The 18770-nt window shown below is 38.8% G+C and overlaps 1 protein-coding gene across 4 annotated transcripts in view; it reads right to left on the bottom strand.

The window, feature by feature from the left end:
- Positions 1–758: 758 nt before the first annotated feature.
- Positions 759–18770, bottom strand: part of LOC129619570 (F-box only protein 16-like) — a 33344-nt gene continuing 15332 nt past the window's right edge. The window contains exons 4-7 of one of the 4 annotated variants that reach the window (XR_008697933.1): positions 11930–12141; positions 8438–8837; positions 2770–2934; positions 759–1541 (exon numbers count right to left, since the gene is read on the bottom strand). Coding sequence is in view for 1 of the 4 variants with exons in the window: in XM_055534738.1 (XP_055390713.1) it covers positions 1362–1541; positions 2770–2934; positions 8691–8837 (492 nt within the window). In the remaining 3 variants the exon portion in view is untranslated. The remainder of the gene's footprint in view (positions 1542–2769; positions 2935–8437; positions 8838–11929; positions 12142–18770) is intronic. The other 3 variants (XR_008697932.1, XM_055534738.1, XR_008697931.1) reach the window with 3 other exon arrangements.

Consider the following 18770-nt stretch of genomic DNA (forward strand, 5'->3'; position numbering starts at 1 on the left):
TGTACATTCTTTTAGAACTTCTGTTAGTGAGAGGCATTTGCTTGGAAATGCAGTTGTGTCACCCTCATTCTCAAAAGATGACTTCACTAAGTATGGAATTCAAGTGATGCTCTCAGGACACTGAAGATATTATTCAGCTATCTTCTGACTTTCATTGTTACTGCTGAAAAGCCAGCCACTAGTCTAATAATTATTCTTTTAAATGTAATCTCTCTCTTCTTGATGACTTTAAAAAAAATAAAGTATAACATATTTTTTTTTTTACTTTAGAGTGAATGAGCACAAATGTATCGCTTCCTGAGATTGTACAAAGTGAATAAATTCATGTAATCATCCAGTTCAGTTCAGTGGCTCAGTCGTGTCCGACTCTTTGCGACTCCATGAACCTCAGCCCGCCAGGCCTCCCTGTCCATTACTAACTCTGTCGTCCCCTTCTCCTCTTGCCCCCAATCCCTCCCAGTATTACTTGCAGTAAAAAATGAAAATAAAATCTTAACCTCACTGTAGAAGCCTCCCTTGATCATTTCCCCATCTCCCCAAGGATAGGTTCTATTTTCACATCCGTCTTTATATATCAGTTTTATCTGTTTCTGATCTGGCATTTTTTTTTCTCTTTGTCTTTGGTGTTTTTCAGATTCACTCTGCTTTATCTAGATGAGGATTTCATCTTATATATTCTGCTCAGAATTTGTTGAAGTTCCTGGAGCTGAAGTCTGGTGTCCTTTAACTGTTCTGGAAAACTCTCAGTCATTAACTTTTCCACTAAGAGGTCTTGTTTAACACCACTGGTAATAAAGAATACATGATAATAAAAAAGCAGTTTCAGGGGAGAGAATTTAGGCATGAATGCTAGTAAATATATACATAAATAAACATCATTAATTCTGAAAAGTATGAAATATTTGACCCATTAACAGAATAGATAATAATGAAAACTGACGACTTTTCTGTTAAGTAAACAAAAACTTTGTTCCCTTTACCCAAAGCCATTTGAGACTTTTTTTTAAATCACAAATTTTGAAAAGATTTTTAATGCTTTTGTTTGCATATATTGAAATGACCAGACATCTTTTCTCTTTTATTCTGTGAAATACATGGACTGATTTTTGAATATTATGCCAACCTTACTCTCCTTGGATACATCCCACTTGATCATCATGTATTACTCTTTTTTTATATATTACTGGGTTTAATTTGACAATTTTTTCTTTACCAGAAAAACTGAAATTTACTATAACAAAGTACTCCCTAAAGAAATTAAATACTAAGTAACAGTGTGGCAATTTTCTTGTATCAGAACTATTCATCATTTTAAAATATGTGTGTGTTAGTTGTTCAGTCATGTCCAACTCTTTATGATCCTAGGGACTGTAGCCCACCAGGCTCCTCCAACTATGGGGATTCTCCAGGCAAGAATACTGGTGTAGGTAGTCATTCTCTTCTCCAGGGGATCCTCCCAACCCAGGAATCAAATCTGCATCTCCTGCATTGCAGGTGGATTCTTTACCATCTGAGCCACCAGGGAAGTGCATGAATAGTTTCTGGAAAAAGAGTTATTGTTGAAGACCAAGTATTAAAATCAGTATTACATACAATATTCAAAACCTTTCATCATTCTACAACCTGGTTAATCACTTTTCTCTCCTCTGCCCCAGAACAGCCAAAGCTTCAGGTATTGAAGCCTTTCCCTGCCTATGAGTGACTTTGAATGAGAGTTAAGGAAAGCCTTGTGACAAAAGGAGTCATAGCTATTAACTCTTCTACCACTGCACTTTACATTTTTATTTTTAAAAGAATTTCTCATGAAGAACTGCCATCATTGAAATCAGAAAGACTGCTTTTATCGTTGTAATTATAACAATATTAATTATGCAGTTTATTACTATATTAAATGTAGAGGGTTTCTACTTCAAGTAAACATAATAAAATTAAATGTAAATGAGCATGTTAAGAACCAACTATTCATATTTCAAAAGGATTCTTCAATTGAAAAAGGACTAACCACAGCTTTTCTATAAAACAAGAAATCCCCATGGTTTTAAAAATAATTTAAAAAATTTAATTTAGACATAATTTTCAGGAACTCTTCTATTATACAAAACGATGCACAACTCTGCATGTATATAGATCATGCCATAAAGAAAAAGCTCATAAAAATTTCCCATTAGTTATCTAATTAACTGTGTCTATAAGAATGAACATAAACATTTGTTACAATGCATAGAAAAACACTAGAAAAATGTATGCTTATACTATTTACTGTTTACGATTCTATGTAAGGACTTTACATTGCTAGCTTCTAAAGTACAAAGAACTTTAATATGCCCATTATGCCCTTTCCTAATTGTTAATTTTTTGAAAACTTTTCTTTATAAATGATAGAAACATAAACTTCAGTTTGCCTGGTAGAATCACAGAAAATTTGAATTAGTTAAGTAAAATTTGATGACCCATAGGTAATAAATACTGCACATTACCCACAGAATCCCAGTGTCAGAATTGTGTACTGTAGGCGTCAGAGACACAGAAATCCAGGAATCTGGAGAGAATGAGGAGCTCCAAGTCCTAACCTGGGTGGAACTGTGGTTTGTGAGTGTCAGATGACTTTCAACTAACATGGGTATCTTGTAAAGAGCTGTTAAGTTCTTAGAACAAGGGAATTTTAAAATCATGGTATATTTCTTTTGAACCAATGGCCTTCTCCAACTTAGTTCTAGAATTCCTAAGTAGCTGATGTTAGTAATTCTGTTGCTTCTTTCCCAAATTTACCTTGGGTTTGGTAACATGGAGTTCTTTCACCATTTGAATATAATGCTTCTTCCATACACCCTGCTCATAGGGAGTTGGGGAGACATTGATGTACCAGTTAAACTGTAAACATTTTAGAATCCAGAGCTGATTCAGTTCAGTTAAATTCTTCCAATGCATGCTCACCTGGAAAAACAATGTTAAAAAACTATTCAGTTTACATGTCCACTTTCTCTAGGTTTTGAGTTGTCACCCTGGTACTGAGAGAACTTTACTTTTTTTCTGGAGTGGGTTGCCATGCCCTCCTCCAGGGGATCTTCCTGACCCAGGGATCGAACCCATTTCTCTGAGTTTCCTGCACTGCAGGTGGGTTATTTACCACTGAGTCACTGGGGAAGTCCATGAATGAATCAGAGCAAACATAATTTTAACTAGATAAACCAGGCCTGGAATTCACAACTAGTTTCTTTTTGATCCTTTTCCTCCAAATCACAACCAAATTACCTCCTACCTGAAGTGCTTCCTAACCAGGCAGGAGGATTTTTTAAAAAAAATTATTTATTTATTTTAATTGGAGGATAATTACTTTACAACATTATGATGGTTTTGCCACACATTGGCCATAGGTATACATGTGTCCCCTCCAACCTCAACACCACTTCCACCTCCCTCCCCATCCCTTCCCTCCAGGTTCTCACAGAGCACCGGCTTTGGGTACCCCTTTTACTTTCTTTCTTTTTTTTTTTTTTAATGTTAATTCAGGCAGAATCCAAGTCAACTAATATTTATTGAGCATCTATTAACCATCCTCATCACAACCTGAAGGGTAGTATAATTAATATTCTCCTCTTGCAAATGGGGAAACTAAGCTTCAGATAAGACTTTGGAACTTCCTAAAGGTCTATGGCTATGCCAAAGCCTTTGACTGTGTGGATGACAATAAACTGTGGAAAATTCTGAAAGAGATGGGAATACCAGACCACCTGACCTGCCTCTTGAGAAATCTGTATGCAGGTCAGGAAGCAACAGTTAAAACTGGACATGGAAAAACAGACTGGTTCCAAATAGGAAAAGGAGTATGTCAAGGCTGTATATTGTCACCCTGCTTATTTAACTTATATGCAGAGTACATCATGAGAAATGCTGGGCTGGAGGAAGCACAAGCTGGAATCAAGACTGCCGGGAGAAATATCAAAGCCTCAGATATGCATATGACACCACCCTTATGGCAGAAAGTGAAGAAGAACTAAAGAGCCTCTTGATGAAAGAGGAGAGTGAAAAAGTTGGCTTAAAGCTCAACATTCAGAAAACTAAGATCATGGCATCCAGTCCCATCACTTCATGGCAAAATAGATGGAGAAACAGTGGAAACAGTGGCTGACTTTATTTTTCTGGGCTCCAAAATCACTTCAGATGGTGATTGCAGCTATGAAATTAAAATATGCTTACTCCTTTCAAGGAAAGTTATGACCTACCTAGACAGCATATTAAAAAGCAGAGACATTACTTTGCCAACAAAGGTCCATCTAGTTAAGGCTATGGTTTTTCCAGTAGTCATGTATGGATGTGAGAATTGGACTATAAAGAAAGCTGAGCACTGAAGAATTGATGCTTTTGAACTGTGGTGTTGGAGAAGACTCTTAAGAGTTCCTTGGACAGCAAGGAGATCCAACCAGTCCATCCTAAAGGAGATCATCAGTCCTGGGTGTTTATTGGAGGGACTGATGTTGAAGCTGAAACTCCATTACTTTGGCTACCTGATGCAAAGAGCTGACTCATTTGAAAAGACCCTGATGTTGGGAAAGATCGAAGGCAGGAGGAGAAGGGGATGACAGAACACGAGATGTTTGGATGGCATCACCAACTCAATGGACATGAGTTTGGGTAAACTCCAGGAGTAGGTGATGAACAGGGAGGCCTGGCATGCTGCGATTCATGGGGTCACAAAGAGTCGGACACGACTGAGTGACTGAACTGAACTGAACTGAAGGATCTCTGGGAGTCTGCATATGAAAGTTGTATGAAGGCTACAGAAACGCCAGTAAGCACATGGCTAATTTTTTTCACGATATGCTTCTGTTTTCCCTCCATTCTTATGATTTAACTAAATATAAATTTTATAAAGGGAACACAATGACTAATACCATATTGGTGTGTCCTAAATAGCCTTTAAGATTCAATAGAGCAGTAAGTATTTGTCCTGGGGACTTCCCTGATGGTCTAGTGGCTAAGATTCTATGCTTTCAGTGCATGGGGCCAGGGTTTGATCCCTGGTTAGGGAACTGGATTCACGTGCTGCAACTGACACCTGGTGCAGTGAAATTAATAATTTTTTTAAGTATTCTGTACATTCCATTTTCATAGCATTATGGTCAATCCTACACATCCAGCAAATGGTGGAGGTGACCCTATTATGTGTAGTAGTATTTAAAATAATTTATTCCAGGTTTTAAATAAGTCTTAGTAGAAACTAGAGTCAAGTCCATATATAAAGTTGAGACTAGGCATTCCATGTCTCTTATGAAGAATTGCAGAGATGATAGCTAATCTTCACATTCATTTCATCCTTGGAAAACTGGCCTCTTTTTCAAGGTTAACTCAATAATAAATAATGTTTAAGTGCCCCCAAAAGGAGCAGAACAGTCTGTAATGGAACTCGCTACCCATCCATCTGTTTATCTGTCTCTCTTCCTCCCTCCTTCCATCCATTGTGTATGGAGTTTCTATTACGTCCAGGATTATTTTATGGGCTGAAGATAAGACATGTAGGGGAGAGGGAAGCAGAAGGGGGCACAATTAGGAGAAACAGTAGATTCAGGATCTAGATGGAGGAAACAGCTTAGAGGATCTGATACAACACTGCAGGCAGAAACAGAGATCATAACCACTTTGTGCAACCCAGAATGAAACTACACTGCCCTTAATCCTCAAATGGTTAGTTAATTCAATCAAGATGTGGAGTTTGGGAGGGAGGGGATGGGGAGAAAGTTTTTCTCAATTCTCACCCTTTTCCTCTCTTGACTTAGATCGGCTTTAGACCTGGGTAGTTAAGTAGGGGTTCCCCTCCCACACTGGGGATAGATTAAATTTTGCTTTGTTTTTTATTTTTGCTGCTTTTTGTTTGTTTAAAACTAAATAGGAATGAGGAAACTTGAGGGTAGGTAAGCTCTTTCAAAACTGTAAGACAACCCCCACCACATTTTTAAACAGCTCAAAGCTCATCTTGGTGCAATTACTTTATTGTTTACTTTAAATCTAGCTAAAGAACAATTGCCTCACAGTCAGTTCTGGGAATAAAATACAATGCTGAAATCTACAAAGATTGACATATGGTACACATAGATGATAAAATTATCTATTCAGTATCACATCTCCCTGGAATGATAACATTCTCACCGTGAAAAACATGGAAAATTCTGAGAAACCTGAAGAAAAACAATAACCAGAACCCTGTCAATCAGAGATGACCAAACATTATCAACAAGCTGGTAGAGTTATTTTCCTTTATGTTTTTCAGGTATATATGAAAGCAAAATTGGGAAACTGTATGCAATTTAAAATCATGCTTTCTTCATTTTACACATAATAAGCATCTCTGTTCTTCCAAAACATGTTTTCTAATGACTGCCTAATAATTCATTATATCACGGAATGATACTCTATTACTGGGCATTTAAAACACTTTTTTTTTTTAAACAAACTCTTTCAATTTTAGAATAATATGTGTACATCAATACTAAATTCAAAGATACCAAGGGGCACACTGTAAAAAAAAAATGTAAAAGGAAAAAAGGCTCTCTCATCCTTTTCATCTAGCCACTCATTTCCCTCCCTGAATGTAACCATTGTTACTGGCTTCTTGTGTGCCATCCAGAACGGTAACAAATATGGATACATTCTTTTATTCTTTCAAAGTGGTAGGATAATTCTGCACCTTTGTTGTTTTATTGATGATATATTGAGGAGATATAGTTGCAACCAGTCTTCTATTAGCAGACATTTCCATTCTTTCCAACCTTTTGCTACTACAAACAATGATGCAATATTCTTATATAGACATAAATTTTGCATGTGTTGAAGTATACCCATCTGACAAATTCCAAGAAGTGGAACTACTGGCCAAAGGTAATCTTATTTTTTGTTTAATTAAAAAAATTTTGTTTTAAGTTTTTAGCCATGTCTTTTGGCATGCAGGATCTCAGTTCCCCGACCAGGGATCAAACTCACACCCTTGGTAGTGAAAGCCACTGGATCACCAGGGAATGTCCAGGAATCTTTATTTAAAAATTGGGTACTACCAAATTGCTCCCCTTGGTGTTTGCATCAATTTATCTATGAAGGTGCAACATATGAAGGTGCTGGTTTCCCCATACCCCAACAATATAAAATATTATCATTAAAAAAGAAACTAAAAAAAGAAAAAAAGAAACTCAATCCATCTGAGTCACAAATGATGGCATGGAAATGAGGCTAAGCATTTTATCTATTTGAGAAATATCTGCTTTTCTTTCTGTGAACTATTTGTTCACTTCCTTTGCTCATTTTTCTGCTAGGTTTTGCTTTTTTTTTTTTCCTTCTTAACATAGATTTATAGTTGTTCTTTAAAAAATAAGAAAATTACCCCTTTGCTGGCAACATATTTTTCCCCTGTTTATTTTAATTTCTTTTTGGCCACAGTGCAGCAGCTTGTGGGTTCTTAGTCTCCTGGCCAGGGCCTGAACCTGAGCCCTCATCAGTGAAAGCACTGAGTCCTAACCACTCCCAGGGAGTTTCCTCCTGTTTACTGTTTGTATTTATTTACAGCTTTCTTCTCTATGGAGAAAATTTTAACTTTTATAATCACAACTTAAAATCTTGCTTTCTTTATTTATAAAGCATATATAATATATATACAAAATATATAAAATAAATAAAGCAAGATTTTAAGTTATACATTTTCTTTTGAGGCTCTGAATATTATAGATTACTCACAAAGTCTTCGTTCCCTAGATTTCCTTTAATTACATTTTTTTCCCCTTTAGTCATGCCTGGTGGCTTACAGGATCTTAGTTCCCCAAACAGGGATTGAACTTCTGCCCTCAGCAGTGAAAGAACAGAGACTTAACCACTGGACCAGGGATTTCCTTCCTTTGAGTAGGAAATGGTTGCTTATAATTTAATATCAATCTTTTATTCTTCTAGAATTTTTTTCCAGATACTGCCCGATTGTCCCAATACCAATTATTAAATATGTCATCTATCTTACTGCATTCATTTTCTTAATTTTTTTTCATTTTCTTAATTTTAAAAAATAAAGTTACCATGTGAATGCACAGTAACAGGTAATTTCTGGTCTTTCTAGACTATGAAAAGAAATCAACAAAATGACTATCAATTTTATATCTTAAAAAATATACTTGAATACACCATGGAACTACTTGTAAGAAAATAATGGTCAGGTGCTTTTCCAACCTGTGAGCACATTTGCCTACTCTGAACTCCTTTAGTCTCACATGCTTCTGTATTTATCACATTAGCACCTTATTTCATGCTTTTCTATTTATGAATGGCCTGCACTCTACATTTTAAGTTTTACTATGGTCCTCTGCTGTGCAATATAAGACTATTCTCCTGATGAACCATTATATACATGTGTATATATTTCCCCAACTGGCTAATGCTATTTTATGGACACTTAGAGATGGCTTACTTTTTCTCCCCTTTGAGCACTAAGTGCACAGCCAGACACAAAGAGACGGAGGCCAATCCATACTGTGCAAACGAAACGTAGTGAGCGTCTTGGCAGTGCTTGGTTTTGTATACGTGCTTTCTTTTTTTCCTCAAGTTTCAGTGTTTTCTAGGCTGTCTTTACAAAACACCGAACCCTGCTTCTTTATCTGTGCCTGTGAACAGTGACAAAGGCTTCGGGGGTCCAGGAAAGAAAAGATGTATAAAGATAACACCTCTGGGAGCTTGGTAGTAAAATCCAGAGCTTCTGCTGGAATTTTCTCTTGAAGCTTTCGACAGCAGAACATTTGCTGTGACAGGGAGCAGCATTCTAACAGGACTGTCAGGATTCTTCTCCTCTGAGTGTCCGTCCATTTGTCAAACTGGAAAAAAAAAAAAAGCTCCAGGTTTAGTCTGACACCAGAGACGCATTATGAAAGAGATAAAGAACTGCATGGAAAGTGAGTTTAGTAACTTATTCTTAACGAATTGCATGCATTTCTTTCCCTAACAAGTACACCCCATGTTTTGCCACCTACCTGTTCTTTCTCACATTTGTGTGTGTGAGCCCAAGCAAGGCCGGTGTGGACATAGATGTGCACTTGACCTCAAAACTTGGAGTTACAGAAAAATATGGGAGCTGGTCATAGTCATAAACTGAGAATATATACAGACTTGTAAAATGTAGATCTTTAACTTATGATGGGGCTATATCCCAATTAATTCATCCTAAGTTGAAAATATCATAAATTAAAAATGCATGTAATACACTTAACCTACCAAACATCTAGCTTAGCCCAGTCTACCTTAACGTATTCAGAACGCTTACATGAACCCTGATGATTGTTGCTGTTGTTTAGTTGCTCGGACATGTCCAACTGTTTTGCAACTCCATAGACTGTAGCTCACCAGGCTCCTGTGTCCATGGGATTCTCCAGGCAAGAATACTGGAGTGGGTTGCCGTGCCCTCCTCCATGGGATCTTCCTGACCCAGGAATCAAACCTGAGTCTCCTGCATTGACAGGGGTATTCTTTATCACTGAGCCACCAGGGAAGCCCTCACATGAACCTACAGTTGGGCAAAATTATCTACCACAAAGCCTAATAAAGCATTTACTAGTTCATATAATTTATTGACTACTATACCTGGAGAAGGGAATGGCAAGCCACTCCAGTATTCTTGCCTGGAGAGTTCCATGGACAGCGGAGCCTGGTGGGCTACAGTCCATGGGGTTGCACAGAGTTGGACACGACTGATGCAACTTATGCAACTGATGGCAAAAAGTGAAGAGGAACTAAAAAGCCTCTTGATGAAAGTGAAAGTAGAGAGTGAAAAAGTTGGCTTAAAGCTCAACATTCAGAAAACGAAGATCATGGCATCTGGTCCCATCACTTCACGGGAAATAGATGGGGAAACAGTGGAAACAGTGCCAGAATTTATTTTTCTGGGCTTCAAAATCACTACAGATGGTGACTGCAGCCATGAAATTAAAAGGCACTTACTCCTTGGAAGGAAAGTTATGACCAACCTAGATAGCATATTTAAAAGCAGAGACATTACTTTGCCAACAAAGGTTCGTCTAATCAAGGCTATGGTTTTTCCTGTGGTCATGTATGGTTGAGAGAGTTGGACTATGAAGAAGGCTGAGCACCGAAGAATTGATGCTTTTGAACTGTGGTGTTGGAGAAAACTCTTGAGAGTCCCTTGGACTGCAAGGAGATCCAACCAGTCCATTCTGAAGGAGATCAGCCCTGGGATTTCTTTGGAAGGAATGATGCTAAAGCTGAAACTCCAGTACTTTGGCCACCTCATGCGAAGAGTTGATTCATTGGGAAAGACTCTGATGCTGGGAGGGATTGGGGGCAAGAGGAGAAGGAGATGACAGAGGATGAGATGGCTGGATGGCATCACTGACTCGATGGACATGAGTCTCAGTGAATTCCGGGAGTTGGTGGTGGACAGGGAGGCCTGGCGTGCTGTGATTCATGGGGTCGCAAAGAGTCGGACATGACTGAGCGACTGATCTGATCTGATCTGATGCAACTTAGCATGTACACAAGCACACTGAATGTGAAACCAGAATGGCTGTCTGGGTACTGATGGTTTTAAGAGTATTTGGCCTGTACTCTGGTGACCGAGTGGCTGACTGGGAGCTGTGGCTCACTGGCTGCCCAGCACCATAAATGAGTATCCTACTGCACATGGCTAGCCACCCCTCCCAAAAAAAAAAAAAATACAAAATTTTAAATATGGTGTCCACTGAACGTCTATCACTTTTGCATCACTGTAAAGCCAAAAAGTTGCTAAGCCAAAGCATCTTAAGCCATGGACTGTCTGTACAACCTTAAGAGAACACACCTGGGCAGTCAGTCTCCCCACACAGTTGCTACATCAGCTCATTAGTGATTAGAACTCCAGGACCAGAAACAAACCTTTGTGTTCACAATTAAAGATAAGGCAATACAAGCAAATATCTCTGAGAAGGGGGAGTATATGGTTAAAGTCGTGTGTGTGTGTGTGTGTGTGTGTTCTCAGTCACTCACTCTTGTCTGACTCTTTGCTGAGCCCACTAGGCTCCTCTGTCTATGGTATTTTCCAGGCAAGAATACTGGGATGAGGTGCCATTTTCTAGTCCAAGGGATCTTCCCGACCCAGGGACCGAACTTGTGTCTTTTGGGTCTCCTGCATTGGCAGGTGGATTCTTTACCACTAGCACCACCTGGGAAGCCCCAGTTAAAGTCCCGCTGCTGCTGCTGCTAAGTCACTTCAGTCGTGTCCGACTCTGTGCGACCCCATAGACGGCAGCCCACCAGGCTCTCCCGTCCCTGGGATTCTCCAGGCAAGAACACTGGAGTCGGTTGCCATTTCCTTCTCCAATGCATGAAGGTGAAAAGAGAAAATGAAGTCGCTCAGTTGTGTCTGACTCTTAGCAACCCCAGGGACTGCAGCCTATAAGGCTCCTCCGCCCATGGGATTTTCCAGGCAAGAGTACTGGAGTCGGGTGCCATTGCCTTCTTCAAGTTAAAGTCCTACTAATATGTAAATGATTGATATGATTGGAAAGGAAAAGTTGATAGGAGGACCTGGAAAAAAAAAAAGAGTGCCAGAGACAGGAAGTACATGCCAAAGCAATCTGGGGCATACCAAACAAACGCTTGGGTTACTTCACAATTTTCCCCAGTGATGACCCCAAACCAGTCCCAAGATTAGTGACTGATCAAAGATGAGAGCGTGAGAGCTGGCCAAAATCAAAAGAAAGGTTCTTATGGCAACAGCCAGCAGCAGAAGGAGCTGTTATCAGAGTCTAAATCTCTGTTTTTCTTCTTTAGTCCATTAGAGAAGAGAAAACAGGAAAGTTTGGGGCTACTTGTATTTTATACGCTATTGCATTTTACCAATAGATATTTGTTAGTTATTACAAAGTAATCAGAATTTTATAATACTTTAGTTTTAATCATAAAATATATTGACCACCTAAAAAGGCAGGAAAGTGAAGTTGTGTCCAACTCTTTGCGACCCCATGGACTGTAGCCTATCAGGCTCCTCCATCCACGGGATTTTCCAGGCAAGAGTGCTGAAGTGGATTGCCATTTCCTTCTCCAGGGGATCTTCCCAACCCAGGAATCGAACCCAGGTCTCCCGCATTGCATGCAGATGCTTTTACCGTCTGAGCCACCAGGGAAGCCCTTAAAAAAAAAAATAAAAAGGCATATAAAGTAAAAATGTATTTTAAGCTTTATGACAAGTCAATTTCTTTGTAATCATAGGATCTATTTTTTTTAATTAGTTGGAGTACTTCCTGATTAAAATCATTCACTGTGGGACTTCCCTGGAAGTCCAGTGGTTAAGAATCTGCCAGTGCAGTGGACATGGGTTCCATCCCTGGTCTGGGATGATTCCACATGCTGCAAGGCAAGTAAGCCTGAGAGCCACAACTGCTGAGCCCACATGCCATAGCAACTGAAGCCCAAGCACCCTAGAGCCTGTGCTCTGCAACAAGAGAAGCCACTGCAGTAGGAAGACTGCATACTGCAAGTAGGGAGGAGTGGTCCCATGCTCACGACAACTAGAGATAGCCCGCACACAGCAACGAAGACCCAGCTCGGCCATAAATAAATAAATAAATAAAAAGAATCTGCCTTCCAATGCAAGGGACTAGGGTTGATACCTGCTCGGGGAACCAAGATCCCACATGCCACAACTAGAGAAAGCCTGTGTGCTGCAACAAAGACCCAGTGTAGCCAAACCAAAGAATTTTAAATAAAACAAAAACTATTCACTGTTACCAGATCTTTTCAGTGCTCATCAATCTCACTTTAGACACTATCATTCAAGGGGGAGGGGGACTCTCAAGTGAAAAAAATAAAAACAAAAAAACATCAGAAACCTTAACTTACAAATAAGTGAATAAAATGTATTCATGTATGAATGTTCCCAGATTTCCTCTTGGCCTGTTTCTTCACAGTCCATATTTCTAACTAACATGAGACTTCTTTCCTTTGGGAATGGGTTATTAGAGTGATAGAGAAGCCAGACCAGAGTGGTGAGGGCCAGGGGAAGGACCAGCCCATGATGCTGCGGTGATCTCTAAAACAAGGAGCCAGTGGGGGGCATATGGAGACAAGAGAGCTGCAGGGTTTTGGCGTGTAGGCAGTTTGTGGCAGTTCAGACTGTAACTGCTTTTCTAGCAGTTATACAGTGTGAGAGAACTGGGGAATGAAGAAAGGGGATCTGGTAAGAAGTGTTATGAGTTCTGAATTGGGTCCCCTGTGATTTTTCTTTGAAAGACAACATGAAAATTGGTACTCATCTTTAAAATTACTCTGGGCAGTGCTACGTGCTACTCTGTAGAAACTGAGCTATGTTGGGACCCAGGATGATTAGGGAAGAAATTTTTATGGGATATAATTATCACTACAGTAAATCAGAAATAACCCCAAATGCCTCACAATAGTGAATCAGCCCAGCAACATGATAAGAGAAAATATGGCATTAAGGCTGCATGGGGGCTTTGGGAGTGAAGCCATTCAGAGTCTCACTAAGAATCTCTTAATTTCTTCCTTTATACATTGATTGAATAATTATATGTAAATTTAGAGTTACTGGGAAGATTAAATAAATGAAAATATGTATAAAATTCCTAAAAGAGTGTATGACTCTTTGTACTCATGGTAGCTAATATTATAAACAGTGGTCCCCAAACTTTTTGGCACCAGGGACCAGTTTCATAGAAGAGAATTTTTCCACGGACGGGGGGAACAGGCAGGGAGGGATGGCTTCGGGGTGATTCAAGCACATTATATTTTGTTGTAATTCAGTTGCTTAGTCATATCCGACTCTGCAACTCCATGGGCTGTAGCATGCCAGACTTCCCTGTCCTTCGCCATCTCCTGGAGCTGGCTCACACTCACCTCCATTGGGTCAGTGATGTTTTCCTACCCTCTGGTCATCTGTCGTCCCCTTCTCCTCCTGCCTTTAATCTTTCCCAGCATTAGTCTTTTCTAATGAGTTGGCTCTTCATATCCGGTGGCCCAAGTATGGAGTTTCAGCTTCAGCATCAGTCCTTCCAATGAATAGTCAGGACTGACTTCCTTTAGGATTGACTGGTTTGATCTCCTTGCAGTTCAAGGGACTCTCAAGAGTCTTCTCCAACACTACAGTTCAAAAGCATCAATTCTTCATCGCTCAGCCTTCTTTATGGTTCAACTCTCACATCTATACATGACTATTGGAAAAACTACGGCATTACATTTATTGTGCACTTTATTTCTAATGTGATGCCACTGCTGATCTGATGAGAGGTACCAATGGGTCTGTGGCCCAGAGGTTGGGGACCACTGTTATAAAATATCATAGTGATGTTAAAAATAATAAGCATGAGGGGAAAATCATTAGATATACAATAATTAAATTACAAAGCATAAAGTTACCATGTTTGTACATTAACAAGGACAGGAAGCATATTTGCAAGGACTGAGGTCAGCTCAATTATTGTCATGGATGCCCAGAAGAAGAGAACAGGCTCAGATTGAAGAAGAGTGATTTAGAATGAATATAAAAGAACCTTAGGATTATAAAGCACTGAAGAAATCTATAAAAGAAAACATTCAAACCTTTTCCTCCAGAGATTAAAAAGATAATTACATTGAGTTCTCATTTATTTCCCTGATTATAACAGTCAAAGATAATTTATATTTGGCTTTGATAGGTATTCTTTGCCTTGGGGCTTTCTCCTTTCTAATTGTGTATATTTAGTCTAATAGAAAATGAATTTGCATTCTTTGAACTTCTACCAGTTGAAGGTGGGTAGATGACTGAGAAGAATGCTTAACAGCTGGGGGAAATCCCCTTGGAATTTAAAAGGTGCTGGGAATTATCCCAAAAGTAGATAATCCATGGAAGAATTAACTGTACATGAATTTGGTAATCACCCAGTATCTTTCTCTTTTTTTTTTAAATTTCTAAATTGAAGCATTGTTATTTTACAATGTTTTAGGTATCTAGCATAGTGATTTATATATGTACACACACACACACACACACACACACACACACATATTCTGTTTTAGATTCTTTTCCACTGTAGGTTATAATAAGATTGGATATAGTTCCTTGTGCTATACAGTAGGTTCCTGTTTTTTTTTTTTCCAAATCTATTATATATATATATATATATATATATATATATATATATATAGTATATATATGTACTTGTCCCACATCTCTTGCTTCAGCTCTTCAAGAAAAAAGAGCCATACCATAACAGCCAGGGATTTAATGTGTGAGGCAGGGGAGCAGCTAGGACCGTTTTCTTATCCTAGTACCATGTATGATACCTCATTTTACAGTTAGTTCCTTTTTAATATTAATATCATATAATTGGTATATGACATTGCGCTATATTATTTTATGCTATACTATCTTATATGACTATCACTGGTGACTCAGTGGAAAAGAATATGCCTGCCAAGTAGGAGACAGGGGGTCAACTCCTGGGTCAGGAAGATCCCTTGAAGAAGGAAATGGCAACTGGCTCCAGTATTCTTGCTTGGGAAATCACATGGACAGAGGAGCCTGGTGGATTTACAGTCCACGGGGTCGCAAAAGACTCAGACACAACTTAGTGACTAAACAGCAACAATACTATCATATCATATCATAATTATATTTTATAGTTACTTTGAATGCCTTTTAGGATTTCTTGACAATAAGATTGTGAAAATCCCATTTTCAGAGTAGTTGTTACAAGGATTCTTGCTGCACTTTCAAGATGTGAGGACCATTGCTAGGGCATCAGCGCCACTCATCTCACACCAAATGGCAAGGAAAGGAAAGTTCTCAGGCAGTGAGGTCAAGATGAAGGAAGAGGCTGTTATTTTTTTTTTTTTTTTTTTTTTTTTTTTGCTTTTTGGTTATATTATCCTGGGCTTCACTGGTGGCTCAGCTGGTATAGAATCTGTCTGCAATGCAGGAGACCTGGGTTTGATCCCTGGGTTGGGAAGATCCCCTGGAGAAGGAAATGGCAACCCACTCCAATATTCTTGCTTGGAAAATCCCATGGACAGAGGAAGTTGGCAGGCTACATACAGTTCATAGGGTCGCAAAAGAGTCAGACACGACTGAGCATGCACACATGGCTAAATATAAAATACTTCTTGGATTGTCTATCATTGAATAGGTTTCACATTACATCTTGCCCCTTACTATCCAGATTGTTTTTAAAAGTGACTTTACTTCTAATATGAGATTGAGCTTTAAAGCCAATACTTGACTCCTACAATGAAAATCCCAAGTAATGCTAAGTTTAAAAATCAGTATCCTTGGGCTTTCCTGGTGGCTCAGTGGTAAAGAATCTACCTGCCAACGCAGGTAACATGGGTTTGATCCCTGATCTGGGAAGATCCTACATGCAGTGGAGCAACTAAGCCCGTGTGCCACAACTACTGAGCCTGTGTTGATCCCACGCGCCACAACTTAAATGAGAAGGCTCTAGAGCCCAATCTCTGCAACAAGAGAAGCCCTGGCAATGAGAAGCTTGCACACCACAACTAGAGAAAAGCCTGTGCAGTGAGGAAGACTCAGCACAGCCATAAATAAAGGAAAAAAAAAAACCTGCATGCTTACTTCTCTCCTTTCTTTTTTTATTGAAAACGCATTCATTATGCTATCAATCTGTTATGTTCTTCATAAAACACACAGACAAATAAAGCCTAAAACCTAAAATGGAAAGAGAAAACTGAATAAAAATAAACTGGAAATATCCCCTTCAAACTTAATTCCTGTGGCTTTCATGGAGGTATAAAGATTATCATATGATCTAATGAATTTATGGAATAAGTTTGTTGTTGGGCAAAAGAGAAAAACCAGTATCATTTATTCATTTAGAAAATATTTATTTATTTATTATTTTTTTTAGAAAATATTTATTAAATGCCTGATAGCATCCAGCAATGTACAACAAGGAGCATGGTAAAACCATGCCTGACCCTGTAGTTTGGCTGATTGGAGTAGAGAGATAATTAGTGATCTTTGCAAATATCAGTGACCTTTGAAATATATGCTTCTATTAGTTATAGTAAAAGAAAAGAATTAACAAGATCTTTTTAAAAGTTTGAAGACCTTGAATTTTATCCAGGGTGATATTTAAAATGTTTAAAAACTGGCAATGCTACCAAGCAATCAAAATAGGCAGAGGCTGGTCAGCCATACCAATAAATTCTGCCTGAACATTAGCCCTGGTTATATTAATTTAGGGATTTCCATTCATAGTAAGTAGAATGAAAATGCAAATATAGTCATTTTAAATATGTCCCTTTTTATTTTATCTATTTGCTTATTTTATAAGTCTCTTTTTTAAGTTGTTGGTAACAAAGTTAGTTTAAAAAACACAAATACAATATGAGAAAAACTTAGCTAGATTTTAAATTCCAGGTATTTCTCATTTTGCCATTTTTAGTGAATGTATTTTATAAAATGTTATTATTATTTTGAATAGATATTACCTTCACATGATTAAAAACATTCACATGATTAAAAATTCAAAAGACACAAAAGGCTCTCCAGGTAAGAGTCTCTTCCACCCTTTAGACAGCTTTCCTGTCTGAAGGAAATCAATATTGCCCTTTTCTTGTAAAAGTAAAAAGTAAAGTGAAGTTGATCAGTCATGTCCAACTCTTTGTGACCCCACAACTGTAACCTGCCAGGCTCCTCTGTCCATGGGGTTTTCCAGGCAAGAATACTGGAATGGGTTGCCATTTCTTTCTCCAGGGGATATGTAAAGTCTTCCAGAAACATTGTGTACATGACTTTTTTTCCTTCTTTAGGTTAGTAAATATTTTTAGACTGGAGCTTGTAGACCAGAACAGAAAAGAAGTGGTGACTGAATCAGACAAACAAGAACAGTAAGATACAGAGCTTTATGATGGATTGAATGTTTATGTCACCCCTAATTCCTAAACTGAAACCCTAACCCTGTGGTAATGACCCAGGGAGGTAGGTGGGGCCTTTGAGAGGATTAGGTCATGAGGGAGAGCATTCATATATGGGATGGCGAGCATCCATGCTTAGTCACTCAGTTGTGTCTGACTCTTTGCGACCCCATGGATTGTAGCCCACCAGGCTTCTCTGTTGATGGGATTTCCCAGGCAAGAATACTGGAGTGGGTTGCCACTTCCTACTTCAGGGGATCTTCCTGACCCAGGGAGTGAACCAGAGTTTCCTGATTGACAGGCAGATTCTTTACCACTGAGCCACCAGGGAAGCCCTCATGAATGGGTTTAGTGTCCTAAAGAGACTACAGAGTGATTTGTTAGGCCTTTTGTCATGTGAAGACACATGGAGAGTCTCTGAGCCAGAAAGCAGGTGTCCACCAGACACCGAGTCTGCTAGCACCTTAATCTTGGACTTTCCAGCCTCTAGAACTATGAGAAATAAATTTTCTGCTGTTTATAAGCCCCCGCCCCCACCAGTGTTTTGTTATAGCACCTGGAATGGACTAAGACATACGGGAAAATGAATCTCAGTAACTCACAGGGTAGGATATTCTGTCTACTGCTATATTCTGGGGCAAAGATGCTCCCTTAAAAGGAAAGAAGGCTTTGGCTGTATGCTTTACAGATGGACTATTTCAAGTTCATTATATACATCTAGAGTTAAAGAAATCAAAGCATAATTTTTTAAAAGGGATCCTGATTTGTTTTTTTTTTTTAATTAAGGTACAATTCATACACCACACCACCCAGCATTTTCGTATATTCACAAGGCTGTAAAGCCAGCACTACTGTCTAATTTCAGAACGTTTTCATTACCCACCAAA

The sequence above is a fragment of the Bubalus kerabau genome, chromosome 9 (assembly GCF_029407905.1).
Source record: "Bubalus kerabau isolate K-KA32 ecotype Philippines breed swamp buffalo chromosome 9, PCC_UOA_SB_1v2, whole genome shotgun sequence".
Lineage (NCBI taxonomy): Eukaryota > Metazoa > Chordata > Mammalia > Artiodactyla > Bovidae > Bubalus > Bubalus kerabau.